At 44.8% G+C, this 24,715-nt stretch overlaps 1 protein-coding gene across 7 annotated transcripts; it reads left to right on the plus strand.

Moving 5' to 3' along the window:
* The first annotated feature begins 82 nt into the window (after nt 1-82).
* Nucleotides 83-21,960, plus strand: Ift46 (intraflagellar transport 46). Of its 7 annotated transcripts, none has more exons than XM_076924934.1 (12): nt 151-292; nt 5,581-5,677; nt 9,973-10,049; nt 13,081-13,214; nt 14,906-14,980; nt 15,139-15,232; nt 15,628-15,756; nt 17,548-17,669; nt 18,075-18,141; nt 20,601-20,661; nt 20,954-21,039; nt 21,552-21,960. In XM_076924934.1, the coding sequence occupies exons 3-12, from the start codon at nt 10,008-10,010 to the stop codon at nt 21,645-21,647; spliced, it is 906 nt and encodes a 301-aa protein (XP_076781049.1). In that variant the 5' UTR covers nt 151-292; nt 5,581-5,677; nt 9,973-10,007; the 3' UTR covers nt 21,648-21,960. The 7 variants fall into 7 exon arrangements, with proteins under 7 accessions (XP_076781052.1, XP_076781049.1, XP_076781053.1 ...); XM_076924938.1 differs by having other exon boundaries at nt 10,005-10,049; XM_076924933.1 differs by lacking the exon at nt 151-292 and adding an exon at nt 4,671-4,979.
* The last annotated feature ends 2,755 nt before the right edge of the window (nt 21,961-24,715 follow it).

The following is a 24,715-nucleotide window of genomic DNA, read 5'->3' on the forward strand; positions in this document are numbered from 1 at the left end:
TCTCCAACCGGAAACGGCGCGGGTCAAAGGGCGGGGGGCGGGGCCGACAGGCCGCTTCTGGGTCCCCAGTACCAGGGTTTGCAGAGAGTTTGGGTAGAATTGTGAAGCGTCATCCCTCTGTCCTTTCCTTCTCTTCGCCTGCGTTTATTGGGTGTTTCTTCTTAAGGTTCATAAAACCACTCAATGGAATATATAAAATAATCGGTGAGCATGAGGAACTAGTATCCAGAATACATAACGTCTAGAACTCCGTAATAAAGCTGGCATGGTGTCCCCTCACCTGTAATTCCAGGTAAGTAAGAGGCTGAGGAGGAAGATCAAAAATTGTCCAGCCAGCCGGGCACACACCTTTAATCCCAGCACTCGGGAGCCAGAGGCAGGTCGATCTCTGTAAATTTGAAGCCAGCCTAGTCTACAGAGCGAGTCCGGGAGAGCCAGAGCTACACAGAGAAACCCTGCCTTGAAAAGCAAAGCAATAATTCTAAAAAATTTTAAAGAGAAGAGGAATAAAATACTGACACATATGACAACGTGGGTTAACCTTGAAAACAGGTGAAAAAGAAAGCGAGATGAAAGGCCACAGTTTTTATACAATGTCCAAACCAGGGATATCTGTGAAAATAGAAAGTATGTAAGTGATTTATTGGAGTTCCAGAAGACTAGAAAGTGACTATTAGTGCATGAGAAGCTTGTGTTTGGAGTGTGTCATGGAATTACCCAGAGGTAAATGTCCTGCACTGAACTGTATGCTTTACCTTAATTATATAATTATATTACTTTTAAATCCTGTGTGTGTTCAGTTATGTGCCTATGAATGCAGGCACTGCTTGATATGGGTGCTGGGAATCAAACTGGGGTCCTCTGAGAAAGCAACAGATACTCTTAACTACTGAGTCACTTCTCCAGTACTGAACTGTATACTTCAAAAGGGTGGGTTTTTTTGTTTTGTTTTAGGGTCCTGAGAGATGGCTCAGCAGTTAAAATCCTATATTGCTCTTGCAGAATACCAATCTTGCAGATTTGTTTTCCCCCTGCCTCAAAAAAGGAAGAAAAGAAAATGTATGTTCACAAGTATCCTTGGTAAGGAGAGAGTTAGAGGCCATATAACATAAGTTAAAACAAACCAGGAATCAGAGTGACCTGTGCTTAACTCCTTTTCAGTACTTAAGGCCTGAGTCATTAGTTAAGTCACTACACTTCTCTAAACCTCAGTTATTACTCTTTAAACTGGTGGTAACACATACTTCATAAATTTATGAAGTTAGATAATATAAAATAAATTAGACTATATGAGCTAAGCGTTCCACCACAGTAATTGCTTAACAGTAAATACTTGTTACTATGGACATAGCATCACAGAAATAAAACAAAAAATAGCAATTCCACTAAAAACATATTTTTGAGACAGTTTTACTTCATATACTTGGCTGGCCTAGAACTCCCTATGTAGATGAGGCTGGCCTTAAACTCAAAGAGACCTGCCTGCCTTTGCATCCTTAGTGTTAAGATTAGAGGCAATTTCATTTTTAATTTGAAGCAGCAAAAGAGGTATGTGCTAGTTAGTAGCCCCAAAATGGGATCAACCTGTGGCCACCAACTGATGAGTGGATAAAAAAAAATACAATATATATCAGTTGAGGTGAGTCAAAACAAAAGCCAGCTAATCTGACACATACTTTTGATCTCAACACTTGAGAGGTAGAGGCAGGAGACTCAAAATTTCAAAGTCTGGATTGGAGAAAGACTCAAGAGTTTACAAAGATTTTCTGCTATTCTAGAGAACTGGTGTTCAATTTCTAGCTCCTTCATGGCAGCTCACACCATCTTTAATTCCAGTTCCAAGGAATCTGACACTCTTCTTGACTCTGAGGGTACCAGACTTGTAGATGGTATATAAACATACATGCAGGTAAAACACCCATACATGTAAAAGTAAATAGATATTTTTAAAGATTTATTTTATGTATGTGAGTACACTATCACTGTCTTCAGGCATGCCAGAAAAGAGCATCGGATCCCATTACAGATGGTTGTGAGCCACCATGTGGTTGCTGAGAACCGAACTCAAGACCTCTGGAAGAGTAGTCAGTGCTCCTAACTGCTGAGCCATCTCTTCAGCCCCAATATATTTTTTTTAAGAATTAGAAAAACACTCACTAACAGAAAATAAAAGTAAAAATTTAAAAAAAAAAATAAGAAAGATTAGGCTGGAGAAACAGCTCAGTATTGGCTGCTCTTCCAGAGAACCCTGGTTCAATGTCCATCACCTCCATGGCAGCTCACAACTGTCTGTAACTCCTGTTTCAGGGAATCTGGCACCCTCCTGTAGACATACATGCAAGCAGAACACCAAGGTACATAAAATAAAAATAAAATTATGGAAAGGAAGAAGTATGGTCTGGTGTTCTGTTGCATAGAAAAGTTGACTATTAAAAGCATAATATAGTTTAGTATATATTTATTTAAAAAAATGTAGAAGGAAGAGCCTTGATCCCCCCCCCCCACACACACACACAAAGTAATGAGAACCGTTGGCAGCACATATGTGGCACAAGCAGGGTACTATGAGTTTGAGGCTAAGTCAGTAGAGTGAGATGTAGGTCAGCCAGAGGTGCATCATGAGCCCTTGTGTCAAGCAAGAAAACAAAAACAAAAACAAAAAAAAAGTTGAAGGGCTGGAGAGGTGGCTCAGCCAGTTAAAAACACTGTTCTTCCAGAGGTCCTGAGTTCGATTCCCAGCAACCACATGGTGGCTCACAACCATCTGTAAGGGGATCTGCTGCCCTCTTCTGGCATGCAGGTGTACATGCAGCAGAGCACTCATTCATTAAAAAAAAAAAAAAAAAAAAAAAAAAAAGAGGTTGAGGATCTAGAAATGCTAGGTTTTGAAATACTTTGTAATGTCCACATGCACAGAAACAACAGAAAATGCCCCATAGATCTGTGCAATGTTTAGGTATCGATTTTCTTTTTTAAAGTATGTTTTAGTCTCTCAGTTTTCTTTTTCTGAGTTGGGATTTGCAGGTCTGAACACAGTTTTCTTCCTTTCTTTCTTTTTTTTTTCTTGTGGGAGTGGAGGGTTTGGGTTCCAAACAGGTTTTCTCTGTGCATAACCATGGGTTTCCTGAAACTCAGCTTGTAGAGATGTAGGACTCAGAGATCCATCTGCCTCTCCCTCCTCAGTGCTGGACTAAAGGTGTACGCCACCTTGCCTGACCGCACTGTTTCATTTTAAGGCAGCTTTTGTGGTGAATTTCTATCATTCTCACACGTTTTTCTAACCTTGATTTCCAAAGTTAATTACACCCGTAGTTTTATTTATTCATTACATCTTCCTTAATCACTTATTCCTTGATTTGTCCAGCGAGCATTCCTTTTTTTTTATTGTTTTAAAAAAGATTTATTTACTTTATGTGTATGAGTACAATTATAGCTGTCTTCAGACACACCGGAAGAGGGTGTGAGATCCCATTACACATGGTTGTGAGCCACCATTTAGTTGCTAGGAATTGAACTCAGGACCTCTGGAAGAGCAGTCAGTGCTCTTAACTGCTGAGCCATCTCTCCAGCCCCATGAACATTCTGTTATTCTGTATTTCATCAGTATTCAACCCAGGGCCCTCTGCATGCTAGGTAAGTGCTCTACCACAGAGGTGCACCTCTTTGCCCTTACCAGTGAGAACTTCTTGTTATTGCTTTATTATTTTAAAAACTTTTTTATGTGTATGAGTATATGTGTGTATATGCATGTGTCTGTACCTTTGGAGGCCAGAAGAAGGCATTAGAGCTCCCTGGGTCTAGAGTTACAGGGGGTCATGAACTGTCGTGTGTGTGTGTGTGTGTGTGTGTGTGTGTGTGTGTGTATGTGTGTGTGTGTGTGCTGGGACTAAAACCTGGGTCCTCTGGAAGAGCAGCCAGTGCTTTTAACCACTGAGCCATCACAAAATTTGATTTAAAAATAAGTAAAACACTTTATTTCATGAAGGAAAGCACATAGACCTGCACACCATGCCTGGCCTCCAGTGAGGATTTTCAAAGTACTATTTATGCAATCTACTGTTACTAGGAAGAATTTTAACAGACTCCATAAAGTCCATAAAGTTGCCTGCTGTTCTGCACACACACGCACACACACACACACACACACACAGAGCATATGTGCTTTCCTACATGAAATAATGTGTTTTTATTTTTTTTTATCAGTTTTTGTTGTTTTGAAACTGGACCTCAAACTGACCTCAAACTTACCAAGTTACTGACTGAGGCTGATCTAGAACTTCTAATCCTCCTGCTTCCATTTCCAAAGCGCTAGGATTGCAGTTATGCACCAATTTACCCAGCTCATAGTTTTCTTTAGCAAGGACACAGTTAAATCCTAATCTCAGATGAAGGAAGAAAAATTATGCACATGTGTCATAGGACACTATGAGGAAAGGGGCTATCGTGCCATAGAGATATAGAGATGCGATATAAAAGGGCTTTTAAACGTGCTAAGATTTTCCCCTGAAGTGTCTAGGACAAACTGTGGGCCAAATGAGCCTTGTCTTTGAGATGACAGTTTCCAGTTGGAGAAAAGAAATCCACTAGCTTGGCCTCCCACCTTTGGCCACTAGATGCCACAGCCGACTCAGTTGCAGAAACCATAGACAAGCAGGCGGCTCGGCCGCCTAGAGTGCCGGGCCGCTCTATCCCAGCGCCGCGTCTCTGCTTCCGCCATACACCGCCCAAGCTGGGGGGGGGGGGGGGGTTAGGGGAGGAGGGGGAGCGGGGTGGCGGCGCCGCTCGCACGTCTCGCGATCATTCCTTCTGGCGCTCGCTTTGTTTTGTTTTATTTATTTACTTATCTTTTTGCCTAACGACTGACAACAGGCGGCTGGTTGCACTTAGGGACCCTTGAAGTGGCCGGGCCTGAGAGTGAGACCCCAGTCCTAGGCTGGGGTTCTTTCCAAATAGAGGAAACGGATCCAGAGGGGCTACAGGTAATAGGTGCTCCCGCAAGCGCACTCCCGACCGCCGTTCTTTGCTCTCCGCGCCCCATCAACTGCCCTGGTTCTTGACTCTCCGAGAACCCAGTGGGATCCTATCTTCAAAACGGGTGGAAGTAGAGGTGATGTTTGGGAGATTAGTGGATGGGGCCGAGACTGGAGGTTGCCTTCTCTTAGGACCATTCTTCCCCCTTTCGGGTCAGAGGTGACCCACAGGCTGAACTCTGGCTAGACTCTAGAACTTCAATAGCCCCGTCCCATCCCTGTGCCCTCCACCCCCTGACAGAAGCCTCAACAGCTCTGCGAAAACTAACCAAACCTGAGCCGGCCGGCGGCGGCCTATGCGTGCTGTGCTTCCCTTGACTGCATCTTGGGTGTAGCTTTTGGTTTCCTGTTGGAAACGGTTGGATACCGTTTTCCTCCGCAGTTGTCTCAGCACTCAGCCAGTGTTGGCTAAATAAGAGTTGAGGCTGATTATCCGCTTGCTCTTGGGTCAGGAAACGTTCCTTTGGGGAAAGCTTGGGTGCGAGGTGAATGCATCTCTGGATGTATAGCCCACGGTAGGAGTTATGTAGTCATATCTTCTTTTGCTTAGACCAAAATTGTTGAGAACCAGACATACGATGAGCGTCTAGAGATTATCGACCCGGAAGAGGTTGCCAGTATTAGCACTCCAACCCCGGGACGTCAAGGTAAGAGAAGATGAGAGACAAAAAGGGAGGTGGTTTTTAAAATAGTGGCGCCGATAGGATTCAGATTGCATTCAGCAAGTTCTTAGATTATATCAAGCAAGTGTTAATTTCCTGCGTTAACTTGCCGCTAATTTTGTTTTCTCACTAGTTGAGGGAGAAATTAGTTCATCAGATTTTGGGATCTTCTTTGAGTGCAAACTTATCCCCTGTCACTGCTAACTTAATGTTATTGTTCTATATAGATTCTGGCACAGGTTTACTGTGTTTTTTTTTTTTTTAATTTTTTAAAAAAAATATTATTTATTTATTATTATTTATATGAGTACACTGTAGCTGTCTTCAGACACACCAGAAGAGGGCACCAGAGTCTATTACAGATGGTTGTGAGCCACCATGTGGTTGCTAGGAATTGAACTCAGAACCTCTGGAAGAGCAGTCAGTGCTCTTAACCACTGAATTGTCTCTCCAGCCCTTTTGATTATTTTTTAAATGTTTATGTGTATGAATGTTATTTGTCTGCATGTTTGTCTGTGACCCACTTGCCTGCCTGATGCCCTCAGAGTCCAGAAGAGGATGTCAGATCTTGAACTGCAGTTACAGATGGTTGTGAGCTGCTGTGTGGGTACTGGGAATGGAACCCTGGGACCTCTGGAAGATCAGCTAGTGCCCTTAATCATTGAGCCATCACTCCAGCCCGGCTCACTGTGATTTTGTTTTTAAGAATTCATTAAGATGCTTCACAGTTTGCCCTGAACTTGCCAGCCCAACCATAATTGCTACAGTTTTATCAGAAGACTTGACATCATTTGTTGAGTCACCTAACCTTTTTTTATTTTGTTTTTGTTTTTTTGAGACAGGGTTTCTCTGTGTAGTCCTGGCTGCCCTGTAATTCACTCTAGACAGGTCTCCAACTCAGAGATCTGCCTGCCTCTGCCTCCTCATTGCTGAGAATAAAGGCATATATATATGTGTGTGTGTATATATATATATATATACACACATATATATGTGTATATATATATATACACACACACACATATATATTATATATGTATATATACACATATCTATATTATATATGTATATATATATATATATATATATATATATATATATATATACACACACACACATATATACATATAAAATTGCTGTCTTCAGACACCAGAAGAGGGCATCAGATCACATTACAGATGGTTGTGAGCCACCATGTGGTTGTTTGGAGTTGAACTCAGGACCTCTGGAAGAGCAGTCAGTACTCTTAACCACAGCCCTCACCTAACATTTTTGAATATTTGCTATGTGCCATGCTAGTACTGGGTAATACAATGACAAACAAAAGACACATCCCTGTCATCCTGACACTTGTAAGATGGCCAGTGAATAAACCAGTCATTATGACAAATGTCATGTGTGCAGCAGTGGAGACAAATTGTTTACTGCTATGACACATAATGGAGGTGGGTGGGGATTGATTTGTGGCCAGGAAAAGACTCAAGAGAAAAGACCAGTGCTTAGTGAGAGGGGAGTGAGTTATGTCTGATCAGAAGGGAGGGGAGAAGTATGTCAATCGGAATGCAGAACTCCAAAGGCTGTTGCTGTCACGTGTAGAATTTATTGGAGGTAAGACTGGGGCGGTGAGTGGCAGTGCTGTGGCAGTGGCTGGTTTGGACTGGATAGAGACAACATAGATGACAGAACCATGCATTAGATTTCAGTCCTGAGGTGGGGATCACACTCATTTTTGTTACTGTGGTAAAATATACATGGTATAGAATACTGTTTTAGCCACTTCAAGTGTACAGTTAAATGGCTGTAAGTACATTTACATTTTATGGTAACTGTCACCACTGTCTTAGTTATTTTTCTATTGCTGTGATATGACACCATGGCCAAAGCAACTTATAGAAGAAAGTTTATTTGGGGATTAAAGTTTCAGGTGATTAGAGTCCATGATGGCTGAGAACAATCGTGGCAGCAGGAACAGTGTAAGAGTCTGTATCTTTAGACACAAGCATGAGGCAGAGAGAGCTAACTGGAATGGCCTTGGCTTTTAAAACCTCAAAGCCATCTCCAGTGACACAGATTCTCCAACAAGACCTTACTTCCTAATCTTTCCCAAACAGCTCTACCAACTGCTGACCAAACATGCCAACACGTGAGCCTCTGGGGGCTGTTCTCATTCAAAACACTACTAGAACTTCCTCATTAAACAGTAGCTACTGCAAGGCATGGTGGTATGTGACTTGAATCCCAGCACTTGGGAGGCAGAGGCAGGTGGATCTCTATGAGTTTGAGGCCAACCTGATATGCATAGTGAGTTCCAGGACAGCCAGGGCTACATAGATACCTACCCTGTCTCAGAAACAAAGAAACAAAAGATTTCTTGATTCCTTTCTTCTTCCCAGTCCCTGCTGACCACTACTTTGCTCCTATGAATTTGCCTATCAATGGCATTTCCTCGGTAAAATCATAATGTCCTTTTGTGGCTGGCTCATGTCACATATACATATTTCAAGGTTTGTTTATGCTGTAGCATGATCATATTTCTTTTTCAATTTTATGGCTGAATAATAGTCTATTGTATGGATACACAATGTTTTTAAATATCTCATTTCCTAATGGACACTGTGTTGTTTTTGCCTGTGGCAATTTTGAACAGTGCTGCTGTGTCTGGTGGTATACAAGTGTCTGTCTGAATTCTCATTTTTAGTACTTTTTAATACATACTTTATTTTCCCAAATTCCGGAGTGCTTCATGACTCTCCATGTCGTCCTTGCGCAGGCTGTGTGAGGCTCTGCGCTGTGGAAGCCAGCATCCTGAGTAACACCGAGCCTCTAGGTTGTTGGTTTTTTTTTTTTTTTTACTCCAACATGTTAGGGTTTTATTTGTTTATTTGAAAATAGGGTTTTGGCCGGGCGGTGGTGGTGCATGCCTTTAATTCCAGCACTTGGGAAGCAGAGGCAGGTGGATTTCTGAGTTGGAAGCCAGCCTGGTCTGCAGAGTGAGTTCCAGGACAGCCAGGGCTACACAGAGAAACCCTGTCTCGAAAAACAAACAAACAAACAAACAAAAAAAAAAAAAAAAAAGAAAAAAAAAGAAAAAAGAAAATAAAATAGGGTTTTATTCTGTGGAGCCTGGACTAACCTGGAACTCACCGTGTAGCTCAGGCTGGCCTTGGATTTGAGGTACTCTTCCGGCCTCAGTTTCCTGAGTGCTGAAAGCTACCGTGTCAGAAACATAACAAATTTACACTCTTGTCAGCTGTGGACTTGTTTTCAGATAGGTAATTTTTTTTAAAAGATTTACTTATTTTTATTTATATGAGTACACTTTAGGTGTCTTCAGACACACCAGAAGAATGTATTGGATCTCATTACAGATGGCTGTGGCCACCATGTGGTTGCTGGGAATTGAACTCAGGACCTCTGGAAGAACAGTTGGTGCTCTTAACCACTGAGCCCCTCAGCTGGGTAGTTTAATAAGTCAAAAATGTTTAGTTTGCATCTAACGTTTCATGCTGGCTAATCTTACATCCAGTTATACTTTTGGTTTCAGAATAAGTTCTTATTCCTACAGATTCTCTTATTTCTCTTATGCCCTGATTCAAATTCATATTCACAACTGGCTATTTGCTAGGCTCTCAGTCACTCCCTTCCAGGTAGGCTTTGTCACTCAGTCCTGTCACTGACCCCATTTATAGGGGGAAATACTGGCCCTCAGAGAGGGTAAGTCACCACCTGCAAGTGATAGAGTTGTCCTCAAGCCCAGCCACTGTCACACAGGTCGCGTCCCCCCTGCTCATCTCCAGCCCCGTTCATACAGTTGCAGCTAAGTCAGGTAGTGTAGTATCTAGTCCAGAGCTCCTCATATAAAGGAACGTTCATAACAACGTCTTGAATGGACACAGCTGTGCCTAGAATTCAGTATGCTAGCTTTCCCTTCATGTTTTGTTATTTTATTTTATTTTATTTTATTTTATTTTATTTTATTTTTGAGACAGGGTCTTACCATGTAGCCCTAATCTTGAGTTCACAGGTCCATCTGCCTCTGCCTCCCTAGTGCTAGGACTAAAACATGTTTGCTTTGTGTGTGTGTGTGTGTGTGTGTGTGTGTGTGTGTGTGTGTGTGTGTGTGTGTTTCATAGCTCATGCATGTTAGGTACAGGGGTGTTGGGTAGGGGGTAAAAGATAAAAGGAAAAACCAAAAATAAATACATAAGTTAAATAAAAATGTGAACTATTTTTAAAATAATAATTTAGACGTTAACTAATGAAAAGATTCTTCCTCTAAGGCCCTCCTTTTTCTGCTGCTCTTCCCAACAAGACGATGGCTGATAATAGCAGTGACGAGTACGAGGACGACAACAAGGTGCGTGCGCATGCGCTGTGACCCTCGGCTTCCTTTGAGAATCGGGCTCTGGTGTGGTCAGTGCGAGATGACGCTGAGTCTGCAGGAACACTCACCTCTAGTGCCTGAGGACCTTTGAGCTGCTGTAGGAAAATCCTGGAGGAAAAAGTAGAGTCTTGAGATGTTGTCTTCTTCAAGAATAAAGCCTGCTATTGTTATTTCCTGTCAGATGCTAGCTATCAAAGCTAGAATTTCACTTTTACTGGTGAGCCCATCTCTGACACAGACTATCATTACAGCTGGCTTTTAGTCTAAATTGTGTGTGTTTTAGACTTTATTGATTTTAAGAATCAACTAGGATATTTGCTCTTAAAAAATAAGATTCCTTTGGGTTAGAGATAATGTCTTCAGTGGCTAAGAACACTGATTGCTCTTCTAGAGGACCTGGGTTCAATTCCCAGTCCACAAATGGCAGCTCACACTGTAACTCCAGTTTCAGGGAATCTAGTGCTGTCTCTGGCCTCTCTGGGCACCAGACATCAAGGCTGTGCACTGACATATATGCAGGCAAAAACACCCGTACACATATAATAAAACAGTAAAACATCAAAATATAGATTCCTAGTTCCCTCCCAGGGTCTCAAAGGTCCTATAAGCAGTCTTGGAAATTTATATACTAAGCAAGTTTTTAGAATTATTAACTCAGTCATAGTTTTATTCCCAGCACTTGTGGTGATGCCAATATTTTATGACAATGTCTTTTTTTTTTTTTTTTTTTTTTTTTTTTATGTGTGTGTGGTTTTTTAAAACAGGATTTCTCTGTGCAGTAACCCTGGCTGTCCTGGAACTCACTTTGTGGACCAAGTTGGCCTTGAACTCACAGAGATCCACCTGCCTCTGCCTCCCAAGTGCTGGGATTAAAATTGTGCAACAGCATGTCCTGGCTCAACAGCTAATATTTTTGTTTTTGAGATAGGTCTCTATAAAACTCTGGATGTCCTGGAACTCACTATGTAGACTAGGCTGGTCTCAAACTTACTTAGAAAAATCTATTCCATCTGCCTCTGCCTCCTGAGTGCTAAGATTAAAGTCATGTATTGCCAGTCTGACAGTCAATATTCCTTTTTTTTTTTTTTTTTTTTTGGTTTTTCGAGACAGGGTTTCTCTGTGTAGCCCTGGCTGTCCTGGAACTCACTCTGTAGACCAGGCTGGCCTCGAACTCAGAAATCCGCCTGCCTCTGCCTCCCAAGTGCTGGGATTAAAGGCGTGTGCCACCACTGCCGGGTGACAGTCAATATTCTTAAAAGTTGCCTTTTGCCAAAACCGCCTGGGCTGAGATGCTTCGGTAGGTAAGAGTGCTCACCGCTACGCTTGTCCCCCTATTGATCTTTGTGACTCACATCCTGGAAGGAGAGTTGCAGCAAGTTGTTTTCTGACTTCCATACATACACTGTGGCATGTGCATCCCCTCCCCCCACAAATGAATAAAAATATAGTAAAAAAAAAACTGCTTCCTATATGACCAAGGATAAGTTCTTATCAATTATACCAGTTTACCAATAAATTCTACATTTGTGTGGTTAGTAATAGTGTAGCTATTAGAAGTCATAATATACTTTTATTTATTATTAGAGGACAATGTGACCGAAACCAGGTCTTTTTTGGGATCTCATGTCTCTAAGATTGGCTTTAAATTCCTAATCGTCCTGTCTCTAGAGTCTAGGGATTACAGGTGTGGGCTACCAGTTTATGTGGCAGTTGGAATTGAACCCAGGGTTTCAATGCTAGTCCTCAGAAACAGATGCTGGGAATTGAACTCAGGACCTCTGGAAGAGCAGCCAGTGCTCTAACCACTGAGCTATCTCTCTAGCTACTAAAAGCTACTTTAAAAAAGGAGGCCAGTTGGCCACCTGTCATGTCCTAAGGGTTGTGAGCACAGAGGCAAAGATACGGATCCTGTCTCAACTGTCTGCTAGTCAGATACCACCAGGCCCTCTCTCATGGACCTGAGAGGGTAAAATGGAGCATGGCCAGCTAGAAACTCAAACTTAGGCTCTAATGTCAAGAACAAGGGGCCTCTTATTCTGAACTAGAATGTATAGTTATTATGCTTAGCTCACAGGGAAGGGGTCCATGAACACTGTGCAGATACACCATGGAGGAGGTATCACAGAGCAAACATGTGAAGCCCCTATTCTCCTGAGCTGCTGCTGTGAATCCACGCTCAGGGTTAATTATGGACTTTATTCTGCTGATATTTTCAGCACCTAACTCTGAGCATTCTTGCAAATTAGATGCCAGGTTTCTCTGTGGTCTTTGAGTACTATGACCCTGTAAAATTTGTCTTCCCCACTTCATCTTTTCTGACTCCCCAAATAATCTCAAGTTGTTATCCTTTTCCAATATTTATTTATTTAATATTTAAAGTTGTGTGTGTGTATCTATGTGTGTATCATGGAAGCCAGATTCCCTTGAGCTGGAGTTTCAGACGGGGAGGTTGTCAGCTGCCTGATGGGGATTTTGGGAGCCAAATTCCAGTCTTCTGCAAGAGTAGTTTGTGCTCCTAGCCACTGAGCTGTCTCTCCAGCCCTCTGTGATTTATTTTATGGGGGCCATGTGGTTACATGAATGTGAATGCAGGTGCCCTCAGAGTCTAGAAGGATCCCCTGGGACTTGAGTTCCAGGCAGTTGTGAGCCACCGGACATGGATGCTACGAGTGGATATTGGGTGCTCTTAACTGATGAGCCACTCCTCAGCCCCACCACCCTTTCTAAATTTTAGAGAGTGAGGCTCCTGGATAGAGTTTATGCACAGCTTCCAAGAGCAAGTAATAGGCTCCTAAGCATAAGTAGGGTAGAATTTGTACCATTTCTAGTAGGGGACTACGGTTGAAGAATGTAGAGGTCTACACTTAGAAGGCCCCTAGGGACGGGGCTCCCTTTCTGGTGACTCCGTGGCAGAGTCTGTGGACACTATGAGAGCAGTGCAGAGTCAGGCATAGGAACTGAATTGTTCTTCACATAACCACTTCCCCTCCCCTCCCCTGTCCAGGAGAAGAAGAAGCCCTCCCAGCTGACACCCCAGCAGGGTTTCAGTGAGAATGATGATGATGACGACGATGACTCTTCTGAGACCGACTCTGATGACGACGATGACGACGAGGAACATGGGGCACCTCTGGAAGGGTAGGAAGGACCCTGTGCACGGGGACATCCTTCAGGATGGCAGTGGAAGGGGCATAGATTGCAGCATGCTTTGATGTCCTCTACTTAGGATTTTCCTCTAATCTCAGAAACCCAGCACTGTGAGTTTTCATTTTATTCTGGCTCCACTGCCTCGTCTGCCTGTGATGTCACTTAAACTATGTGAGACATTTGTGGACTCGGCAAGTACACTGGGTTAACCTAAAACCTAAAACATTGCTCCAGCCTTTCACAGAGCCCCCAGTTGGGGAGAGAAGTGTACTTGCACCTATGTCAAAGCATCTCTATCTAGTGGGACAAACTGTGTGCACGTAAGCATTTCTGATTTAGGCTGAGGTCTTTCCTGGATAGGAGAGAAGAGCTTCAGGGCTTCACATTGAGGCAGGGTTCTTGGTGACACTAAGAAAACAATAACAACAACACTCCATTTTATCCTGTTGCAGCCCCATTGTCACAGTCATGATTCACTCCTGTAGGCTATAATCAACATGTGTTCTGAAGACCATCCATTTATACTGGGGCTATAGCTCAGTGGTCGTACATCTGCCTGGATGTGGGAGGCCTCGGGTGTATTTATGTACTTAGATTGCACCCGTGCACACAAACATACATATAAAAAATAAAGCTTTTGGGCTGGAGAGATGGCTCAGTGGTTAAGAGCACTGACTGCTCTTCCAGAGGTCCTGAGTTCAATTCCTGGCAACCACGTGGTGGCTCACAACCATCTGTAATGGCATCTGATGCCTTCTTCTGGTGTGTCTGAAGACAGCTACAGTGTACTCATATAAATAAAATAAATATTTTTTTAAAACCATAATAAATAAGTCTTTTTAAAGTGTATAAAATATATTTAATGATGTTGGACATGGGAACACAGATCTGTAATCCCAATACTCAGCACGCTAAAGCCAGAGTATTACAAGCCTGTGGGCAGCTTGAGCTATACAAGACCCTGTTTCAAAAAAACCCAAGGATTGGGTCAGATGGTCTAGAGAGTAAAGGCACCTGCCTTTAAGCCTGAGGACATGAGTTCTTTCCTTGGGACCCATATGGTGGAAGAACCAATTCCCTCAAATTGTCTCTGACCTGTGCACACATGTCTGTTCTCTCATACACTGTCTCTTCCTCTTACCTCCGTGTGCATGCACTGGCATGTGCACTTACACACACATGCACATACATCACATTCATTCACCACATATGCACACATATGCACACACCCAAAGACTTTTAAAAGCTCTGCTGTGGGGCCTGGAGAGATGGCTCAGCAGTTAAGAGCACTGAGTGCTCTTACAGAAGACCTGGGTTCAGTTCCCAACACCCACAGGGCTGCTCACAGTTGTCTGTAACTCCAATCCCAGGGGATCTGACACCCTCTTCGGGCTTCCTTGGGTACAAATGTAATGCAGAGTCATACTTGTAGGCAAAACACTCACACACATTAAAAAGAAAAGTGCATGAATTTTCTGCAGCTTATTCCTTTAGTGTAAGAGATAATTATATTACAGCTAACTATAATCAGTGTTGAAGCTGCCTTGTAGGCCATCAAGAATGTAGGTTGTGGCAGGGCAGAAGGTATTGGGGTCACATCCCTGTTCATGAGATCACACATGGGCTGGCCAGGCCTGCTGCTGTGCCCCCATGGCCCAGTCTGACCGGCATGTCTCCTCCAGGGCCTATGATCCTGCCGACTACGAGCATCTGCCAGTCTCCGCGGAGATCAAGGAGCTATTTGAGTACATCAGCCGGTAAGCATGCGAGCCGTCTGTACACACCTCGCCTGCCTTGCTCCAGCCTGTGTACTCTCCAGTCTGAAGCAGCACCAAGCTCCTTTGAGGCTTTTTAGCCCAGTCAGTCAAGTGACATTTTCTGACTGCTTCCGTCTTCCCTCAACTGTCCCTGGCAGGTACACACCTCAGTTGATTGATCTGGACCACAAACTGAAACCTTTCATTCCGGACTTTATCCCAGCTGTTGGGGATATCGATGCATTTTTAAAGGTACAGATGGTGCATCCTAAAAATGTGTCCCCTGGGGTTTGTTCCAGCTCCTCTATTCTAATAGTTCCTCTGATGAGTATTGGCCGCCTTAGCAGTGCTCATTGCGTTGGAGTTCTTAACCTTGTTGACTCCTGCAGATTCCACTCCCTGCGTTGTGTGGTACAGCAGTCTGCGTTTGTCTCCTAACTAACCATGAGTTTAGCCCTATGTATGTGCTCCATACATCATGTGAGTTCATTTTCTATAGCATAATCGTCACGCATGCTTTTTAATGTTAGATACCTACTGGAAATTCACTACTATAAGTCATTTCCAGCAGCGTACCGGAAGCAGAAGCCAGGCCTGTGCTGTGGCTCGCACATTTCCTCTCAGTGATCCTAACCTCTCTGAACCAGGTGCCGCGTCCTGACGGAAAGCCTGACCACCTTGGCCTCTTGGTGTTGGATGAGCCATCCACAAAGCAGTCAGACCCTACTGTGCTTTCGCTGTGGTTGACAGAGAATTCCAAGCAGCATAACATTACGGTGAGCTGCTGGTCCAAAGCAGGGCCCAGGTCAGAGGCTGCACTGCCATTTGTATTCAGTTGATCACTGACTGTTAAAGGGGGTGTGGCTTCAGACAGGCCGAGGGTTTTAGTGATGGACTTTACATACTGTGAGAGTCGCATACACACTTTTTTTTTTTTTTTTTGAAAGACTGTGTACATAGGTGTTTCGCTTGCACGCATGTCTGTGCATCACATGGGTGGCCCATGGGAGCCAGAAGTGAGCCGCTATATTGGTGGTAGGAACTGAACCTGGCTTTTCTGTAAGAGCAGCCAGTGCTCTTAACCTCTAAGCCATCTCTCCAGGCCCGAGTCACCCTTTTAAATTAGACAATTCACCGCTTTCAGTACATTCATGGGGTTGTATGCTTACCTTTACTCTACAGTTAGTGTGGTAGTCAGGGCCGAAGCCAGACTTGTCCGTGCTAGCTGGATGCGCTAGCACTGAGCTGGGCTCCAGTCCCTCATAACTTACAAAGTTTCGTCACTCCAGAAAGAAGCCCTATAGATGGCGTCCTCTCCCCTTAAACTGCAGAGACCTTCACTCCTCCTGTGACTAAGTAATACTCTATCTATGTATGAACCACAGTGCACTTGGCCCCATCAGCTGTTCCCACTTTTGTTAATGATGTCACTAGCACATTGAAGTGTAAGTCAGTGTGGCATACGTGTGATTTCTCGTGGACGGATGTGGAGGGGAAGACCGCATTGCCATTTAGTTACTCTGGTCAGCATTTTGAAGAACCCAAAATGTTTTTTAAATTGGTAGCAGTGCTACCGGCAGTGAATGAGAATATAAACTTCTCCAAGTCCCTGTTTAAACTTGTGAGTGGCCTTTTAAATTCTGGCCATCTAGAGCAGATGTAAACGGCATTCCACTGCGGTCAGCCTCCCTGCTACCGCGCATCCTTCTCACAGGCTACACCAGGGTTTTTATGTTTTCTTTCTTTTTGAGACAAGATCTCACGTATCCCAGGTATCCCAGACTAGCCTTGATCTCGATCTTCTGCCTCTGCTCCCAAGTACTGGGATTGTAGGTGGCAGGTGTACATCGCTATGCCCTATTAACAACTCTCTTTCTTCTTCCCTCTCTCCCTCCCTCCCTCTGTTCCTTCCTTTCTTTTTCTTTTCTTTTTTCTTTCTGGCTTTTTGAGGTAAAGTCTGTCTCTATAGTCCTGGCTTGCCTGGAAATCACTATATACCAGGATGACCTCAAACTCACTGAAATCTACCTACCTCTGCCTTCCAAGTGCTAGGAACGCCCAGCAAACAGCAGTTTTCCAACTGCTTACTTTAAATGGCTGTTCTAGTATTCTTTCTGTTGCTGTGATAAACATCATGACCAAAGACAGCTTTGGGGGGAGAGGGTTTATTGGGCTTACACATGCCATGTCACAGTTCATTCAGTGAAAGAAGTCAAGGCAGGAACCGTAAGGCAGGAGTCGAAGCAGAGCCATGGAAGAGTGCTGCTTGCTGGCTGTTCTCCTGTCTTGCTCAGTCTGCTTTCTTACACACTGCCTGCTTAGGGGAAGCATAGCCCACAGTGTGCTCTGGGCTGTAAATCATCAACCAAGATAATGCCCCACAAACTTGGCCACAGGGCAGGTTAATGGAGGTAGTTCCCCAGCTGCAGCCCTGTCCTCCTAGATGATGTCAGCCTGTGTTGACATGAAACAATAACACACACACACACCACACAACCAACAGTTATTGTGGGTTGGTTTGGGTTTCAATGTAATGTTTCTAATCATTGTTCTCCATATTTTTCTAGCAACATATGAAAGTCAAGAGCCTGGAAGATGCAGAAAAGAACCCCAAAGCCATTGACACCTGGATCGAGAGCATCTCTGAGTTACACCGCTCCAAGCCCCCTGCGACTGTGCACTACACCAGGTGACAATAACTACAGGTCACTATGTAGTCTTGGCTGACCTCCTGCTTCTCTGCCTCCTGCATGACAATACCCGGCAGAGACATGACTTCACCACTGTGACCCTTTGCTCCTGAGGAAACCTGGGGGTAACCTCGATCAACCTGAGGTCCTTAAGAAAATGTACATTTACACCGTACTTCATATAAAGTAGGAAAGTTGGCAGCTGCTGGCAGATTGCAGGTGCAAGGATGAGAGTTCTCTTGCTATGGTTACTGAGCCAGCTGCTTCAAACCATGCCCTTGTAAATTTGGTTTTCCAGTCTAGGTTCTCCTGAAACCCTGGTGTGCACAGGTGAGGACCTGGCTTAGAGGTGGCTTGTGTCATTGCTCAATGATCCTGCTTCATATTGTCTTCTCCACTTTTAGGCCCATGCCTGACATTGACACTCTGATGCAGGAGTGGTCCCCGGAGTTTGAAGAGCTCCTGGGAAAGGTGAGGGGGGAGTAGGGGTCATGTGACGTCTGTCCAGGGCCCAGGGCTCCTCTCCTGTTATCACTGGGACTTTTTAGTGGAACTGGAACCCATGATAGAAATATGCTTATCAGAAAGCTTGATTGTTTTGCCAACTGAACATATGTATGTAACCAGCACATTAGATTAGTAAACAGCACACTGCCCGCCTCCCAAAGGCCTCTCCTCCCCGCTTCCACAGGGATCACTGTCCTGGTTTTGTATTTTCTCTAAATCTAAAAGCTCCTCCCCCTGCCCATCCCCAGTAGCAGAGATTGAACCTAGGACCTCACACATGGAAGGCAAGTGCTCTGCCACTGAGCCAGTCAGAGTAGAAGCCCTGGAAGCATGCTCTGTGTTCTCTTCTCTACGTGATGGGAGAGCCATCCATCCTGTTCTATGTCTTGTTTATCCATTTTCATAAATGAACTGTACACCGTCCTTTAATGTGTGTGTAGGTGACAGTTATCTGCAATGAGTACTTGGGTGGTTTCCAGTTGTCATGTATTTCAGTAATGCTACTCGGACATTGTGTGCCTAGCAGGCATGGTTGACCTATGTTATTGCTTTAGATGATACTTTGTCTAGAGGTAATATTTATGTTTGTCTAAGAAATTGATGTCTCATTTTTAATTGCCAATATACTTAAATTTTGTCTAGCCATTCATCTATTTTTTGTCTGTCGGTCTGTTTGTCTAACAACCGTCTATATCCTGGAGATCAAACCAAGGGCTTCCTGCGGGTTAGGCAAGTGCTTTACCAGCTGAGTGGCATTCTTTGTCCTCTAGCAAGAGAAAAGTTTGAGACTAGTCTTTGTTTTTGTTTTTCAGAGACAGGTTGTCACTGAATATCCTAAACTGGAACTGACTATATAGCCCAGGTTGGTCCTCCTGCTTCAGCCTCCTGAGTTGCTGGGATTACAGGATGAGCCACCATGCCCAAACAAAATCAGATTTTTCCTCCTTTTCTTTAGTACCATACAAACTAACAACTTTGATTAGGACGTGTTCACATATACTCACCTGCTGACCCTTTCCCAAGGCCTCCTCATTGCCTCCCTATTTGAAACTTATGCCCCAGTGAACTCTCTTCTGCTTTTGTATCATGGGTATTCTCTTTCTCATTCCCTTAAAGCCCTCATTTTCCCCTTCTCAAGGGCCTCCTTCTTATTTCTTAGCCTCTTCCAACACTTATCCCACATAACTACATATGTGGGTGATGATATTGCTATTTGTCTTTTCTATTTGTCTTTTGCTATTTGTGAATTTAATTTTGTCTTTATGGCTAAGTGAAATTCCGTTGTCTATAGGTGTCCATTTTCATTATCCGTTCATCTGTTGATGGTGTAGACGGAATCCATTTCGTTGCTATTGTAAATAGAGCATCAATAGACACGGATGAGTGAATGTCTCTGTCGCAGGCGTCAGAGGATGCATATGTGCCCAGGAGGGCAGTGCTGAGTCCTGTACAGACATTCTAGTTCTAGGTTTTAGAGAAGCCTCCATACCGATTCCTAGCATGGCAGTTGGCAGTTTATAGTTTACACTGTCAGCCGGGAATAAGGTTCCTCGTTCCCTCATTCCTGCCATTGGTTGTTGTCATGTTTCTTCGACCCTGGCTGCTCTGACTTGTGAGAGATAGCAGCAAAGTAATTTTTTTTGCTTTCTGTAGTCATCAAGGAGATGGATTCGGGTTGATTTTTGTGCAGAGTGACAAGTGTGGACCCAATGCCATTCTGTACAAGTGGATTTGGGTTTCCCAGCACTAGTTACTGCATAGAGTGCACTTGCTGTACCTTTTGGTCTACACTGTTTTGTGCGGCAGTATTGTGCTAGCTGTGTCACTGTGGCTCTGTAGTGTAGTTTGAGGTAAGTTTGAGGTAATGGGACACCTCTGGCTGTGTTCTCTTTGTTTAGGGTTACCTTGACTACTTAGACTATCTGTGGTTTTTGTATTCCCATATAAATTTTAGAAATGTCTGTCCTGGTTGTGTGAAGAATGTCATTGGAATTTTGATGGGGACTGCATTGTATCTATGCTATGTCCAGCAGTGTGGCAGTTTTCACAGTATGCATTGTAACTGTGAGGCAAGTGCAGGCATGCCATGGTGTGCATGTGGAAGTCAAAGGAAACTGTGGAGGTGGTCTCTCCTTCCACCTCTGGGGTTTGAACTCAGGCTACAAGGCTCGCAAGGCAGATGTTTTACCTATTGGCAGCAGTATACATTCTTAATGGCTGAGCCATCCTTCCAGTCCCTTTGTTTGTTGTCCCTTTGTGACAATCTCTCAATGTAGCCCCAGATGGTCTGAAACTTACTACGTAGACCAGGCTATCCTGGAACTCATAGAGATCTATCTATGAGTTCTGTCTCCCGAGTGCTGGGATTCAAGGGCCTCCTATCTTGAGCCTTTTGACTGTGGGCCATCCTATGCTCCCACCAGGTGAGTCTGCCCACTGTCGAGATCGATTGCAGCCTGGCTGAGTACATCGACATGATCTGTGGTAAGCTCCTCATCCATCCTCCCCAGCCCTGCCTCTGACTGCTGTGTTCTAGGCCTTTGGAAGGGTTTCCTGATCCCTGCACAGTCGTGTCTTGGTTTACAGTCTTCACTGGAAGCCAGCCATGCTGTTTACACCCTCTAGGGTAGTTTTGGGGCTGAGTATCAAACCCTAAAATAACATGTCCCACTTGGGAGGGGACTGGCATCCCCAACAGAAGACACCCCCCCCAACCCCCCACCCCCAGTGCCAGAGCGTGTTTGTTTCTGTCCCTGTACACGCTTGTCCGTTGCAGCTATCCTGGACATTCCTTTCTACAAGAGCCGGATTCAGTCCCTCCACCTGCTCTTTTCCCTCTACTCAGAGTTCAAGAACTCCCAGGTGAGACTAGCAGCGTGTTGACCGGAGCTGTCCAGGGCCTTGCTGGGCATGTTCTCATCTGGCATTCATACCCTTCCCATGATTAAGAGAAGGTTGGAGCAGGGGTGGGGTGGGGCTTCAGGTGGAGCTCAGGGAGTACCCACACACACAAACAAGCAGCTTCATGAATGCAAGCAGGAAGGAAGTAGAGCAAGGGTTTTGAAGAAGATGGGCACATTGCTGTCTCTTTCAAAGGGAAAACTAATTAATGAGTTTGGAAGCAGACCTAGGAGAAAGAGTAAATGGTTTTGTTTTGAGACATGTCTCACTGTGGCCCAGGTTAACCTGAGACTCATGGCATTGCCCAGACTAGCTTTAGATTCACAGTGACCCTCCTGCTTCAGCCTCCCAACTGCTGGGGTGACAGGCCTGTGCCACCACGCCCAGTTTAGCTTAAAGGGGTTTTAAAGTGGTCGTCCTTGTTAAAATGCAGCAGCTAGCACATTGCAAAGGTGTCCTCTCCTTTCTTGCAGCATTTTAAAGCTCTTGCTGAAGGCAAGAAAACATTCACCCCTCCACCCAACTCTGCCTCCCAGGCCGGGGATGTGGAGACACTGACATTCATCTGAGCCTCCTCCTGGGGCTGTGTTTCCAAGTCAGATGGAGACATGGGCTCTGTTGGCAGCTTAACCTCTCCCTGCTCCACTCCTGGGCTCTGGCAACATGAGTCCTGCCGCCTTGTCCTTGAGAGCAGGGCACACCTGGGTTTCACCTGCCTCCCGTTGCCTTTCCTGAGAAGGATGTATCCACACTGCTGTGGGCCTCTGAGTTGGAAGAACTGGAACTCTGAGAGCCCCAGGACACAGGTTGGGGGAGGAGCTTCTGAAGACACACAGTCTGTTCTGTCTGTTGTGGTGGAATACATACTGGTTTTCACCCATGGCTCCTGGCTCATTACTCTCCCATTGCTCTGATGATTTCTAGAGTGAGTAGGATCGGGTTGGGGGCCTCACATCAGGCCTGCCTCTGCCTCTGAGAATCATGTCCTTCGATCTCTGCCTTTCTGCCCTCCTATCACCTCCCTTCCTCCCCAAGCAGCCCACAGCCCTGAATCTCTTCCTCAAGGCAGGTATGGACCTCTGCTCTTACAGTCTTACATTCTTCATTTTACTTTTGTTGACGCTGTGAGACAGTGTCTCATGTAGCCCAGCTTGGCTTTGAACCGTGTGCGAGCTGGTCTTGAAGACCTGATCTTCCTGCCTCCACCTAGACCTCCCAGTCACCAGGCTTACAGGCGTCTTCAGCCAAACCCAGCTTATCTTAAATTCTTTGACCTACTGGGATAATAGACCCTCATTTTAGATGGGGGCTTGCCCCTTACTAGGAAGGAAGCAGTACTGAGTAATCTCCAGACCTCACTGGGCTTCCCACCCATTAGCTCAGACTGTCTGTGCCCGCCCAGTCACATGCCAGCATAGTGGTCCAGGTTTCAGCTGTTCATTTGTGTGATGTCTCCATGGAAACTTAAAAAGTCAGGTCTCAAAGAGTTTCCAGACAGTCAGATGCAGGGAGGGTACCCAAAAGGTGGCATGCATGCATCTTTGTGAATTTTAAAGTAATCTTATTAATTTATTTTAGACTGGTTCTCTGTACACCCCAAAAGTGGTCACTATGAAGCTCAGGCTAGGTCAAACTCACTATCCTCTTCCTTTTGCCTCCTGGGTGCTAGGATTACAGGCCTGAGCCACCATGCCCACTGTTCCCTCTTCACCTGCATCCTTTGAACATCTTTTATGAGAAATTGGGAAAGAGTTCTGCAAGATGTTGAAATCCGAGGAGCAGGTTGTGGGAACTCCTAACTTACTGGTGGTTGTTAGGAAGCACAGGCCAGAGCATGTGGCTCCAGGGATCATCGCTGTGGCAGGGTTCGGAGGCCCCACTTAAGTGGGGTAGAAGTGGAGAACAGATTCAGGAAATATTTTGGTCCCTAGTCAGGAAACCTGAAACCATTCTAGGTGTTTTGTTGAGTTTTTGTTGCTGTCTTCAGACACACCAGGAGAGAGCATTGGATCCCATTACAGATGGTTGTGAGCTACCACGTGGTTGCTGGGAATTGAACTCAGGACCTCTGGAAGAGCAGTGCTCTTAACCGCTGAGCCATCTCTCCAGTCCCATTCTAGGTGTTTTTAACAAAGGACACTTAACACAACAATTTGGTTACAAAATTAGGGGAAGGAGCTGGCAAGATGGCTCAGCAGGCACAGATGCTTGCCACAAAGCCTGACCACCTGAGTTCAATCCCTGGAACTCACAAGGTGGGAAGAGAGAACTAGTAAAACTTGTCTTCTGTAAGCCACATGCACTTGCATGGACACACACACACACTCTCTCTCTCTCTCTCTCTCTCTCTCTCTCTCTCTCTCTCTCTCTCTCTCTCTCTCTCTCACACACACACACACACACACACATGCAAACAGTGGTGCATGGTAGTTTAAAGGTTAGTACCTAGGAGGTGGCTGTGGCCAGATGCTGGGGGCAAAGGAGGGTTGCAGAGCCTCACCCAGCACTGCAGGGACTTTGAACAAGGTTGTTGCTTCCTCTTCCACTTCCTCACCTCCCATGACAGACACAAATGCAGGCCGGGAATCAGGATCCAGCAGCATAAGAATGAGGAGTTTTCCTTTGTCTTTGTGGAAGCTCTTAGTCCTGCCCTTGGAATTTTTATGGGGACCTCATTGCACAGGCTTAATTGACCCCAGGACAAATGTGTAGAAATAAAACCAGACCCAGACTGTGATCTATTGCTAAGACGCTGGGGAGGGAAACCCAGCAAGGCCTCTGTCTTTGATCCTTCAGTATTCCCTCCTCCCTGAGAGACAGGCTAATAGAACCAAGGATGACGCTGACATATTTTAGGCTTAAGCAAGTGACTGGGCAATGGAGCCATGTATTGACAGGGAGAAAGGGGAGGCCATGATGGATCGGAGGAAAGACTTCACTGTCAGCCTCACCAACACACACGGACTACAGACTGTTCATGTGTCTTACAAACTCAAACCAGCTGTCATCATGTCAGGCTTGAGGCTCTGTTGCCACCTTATTCTGACACTAGGCCAGGCACTCTGCCTTCTCATCATGAGTGTTAGAATCCGCCTGTGAGGAGTGGGAGCATGCTCTGGTAGCTCAGATGCTCCCTCAGGTTTTCAGGGACCAGGCCATTGTAGCTACAGCTCTTAGGTCATTAGATGCTGAACTGCTGCTCCTGGTGGGTTCACAGGTGCTTGCTGTGTGACTGAGAACTCAATACAGAGAAGACTGGCATAGCCCATCCACAAGGATGATGTGATGTGGAAATTTGTGAAGAGAGCCATAAAATTTTTTTCTGTACAGGGCATTATCTCCTTGTTACTTTGTGGATAAATCTGCTAGAAATGTCAAAAAAAAAAAAAAAAAAAAGATGAAAGAGAAAAGGTTACCATTTACGCACTGGCATGTGTGTCACACACCAGGCCCCACAGAGGAAGTGGGGTTCATTTTAAAACATACTTGAAAAACTCAGGGTGGTAGTACATGGCTGTAACCACAGCACTTGAGAGGTGGAGGCAGGAGGATCAGAAGATCACACTGTCTCTGTCCAATACTGAATTCAAGGCTAGCCTAGATTACATGAGTCTCAAAAAACAAACAAATAACATTT

The sequence above is a fragment of the Arvicanthis niloticus genome, chromosome 26 (genome assembly GCF_011762505.2).
Source record: "Arvicanthis niloticus isolate mArvNil1 chromosome 26, mArvNil1.pat.X, whole genome shotgun sequence".
Classification (NCBI taxonomy): Eukaryota; Metazoa; Chordata; class Mammalia; order Rodentia; family Muridae; genus Arvicanthis; species Arvicanthis niloticus.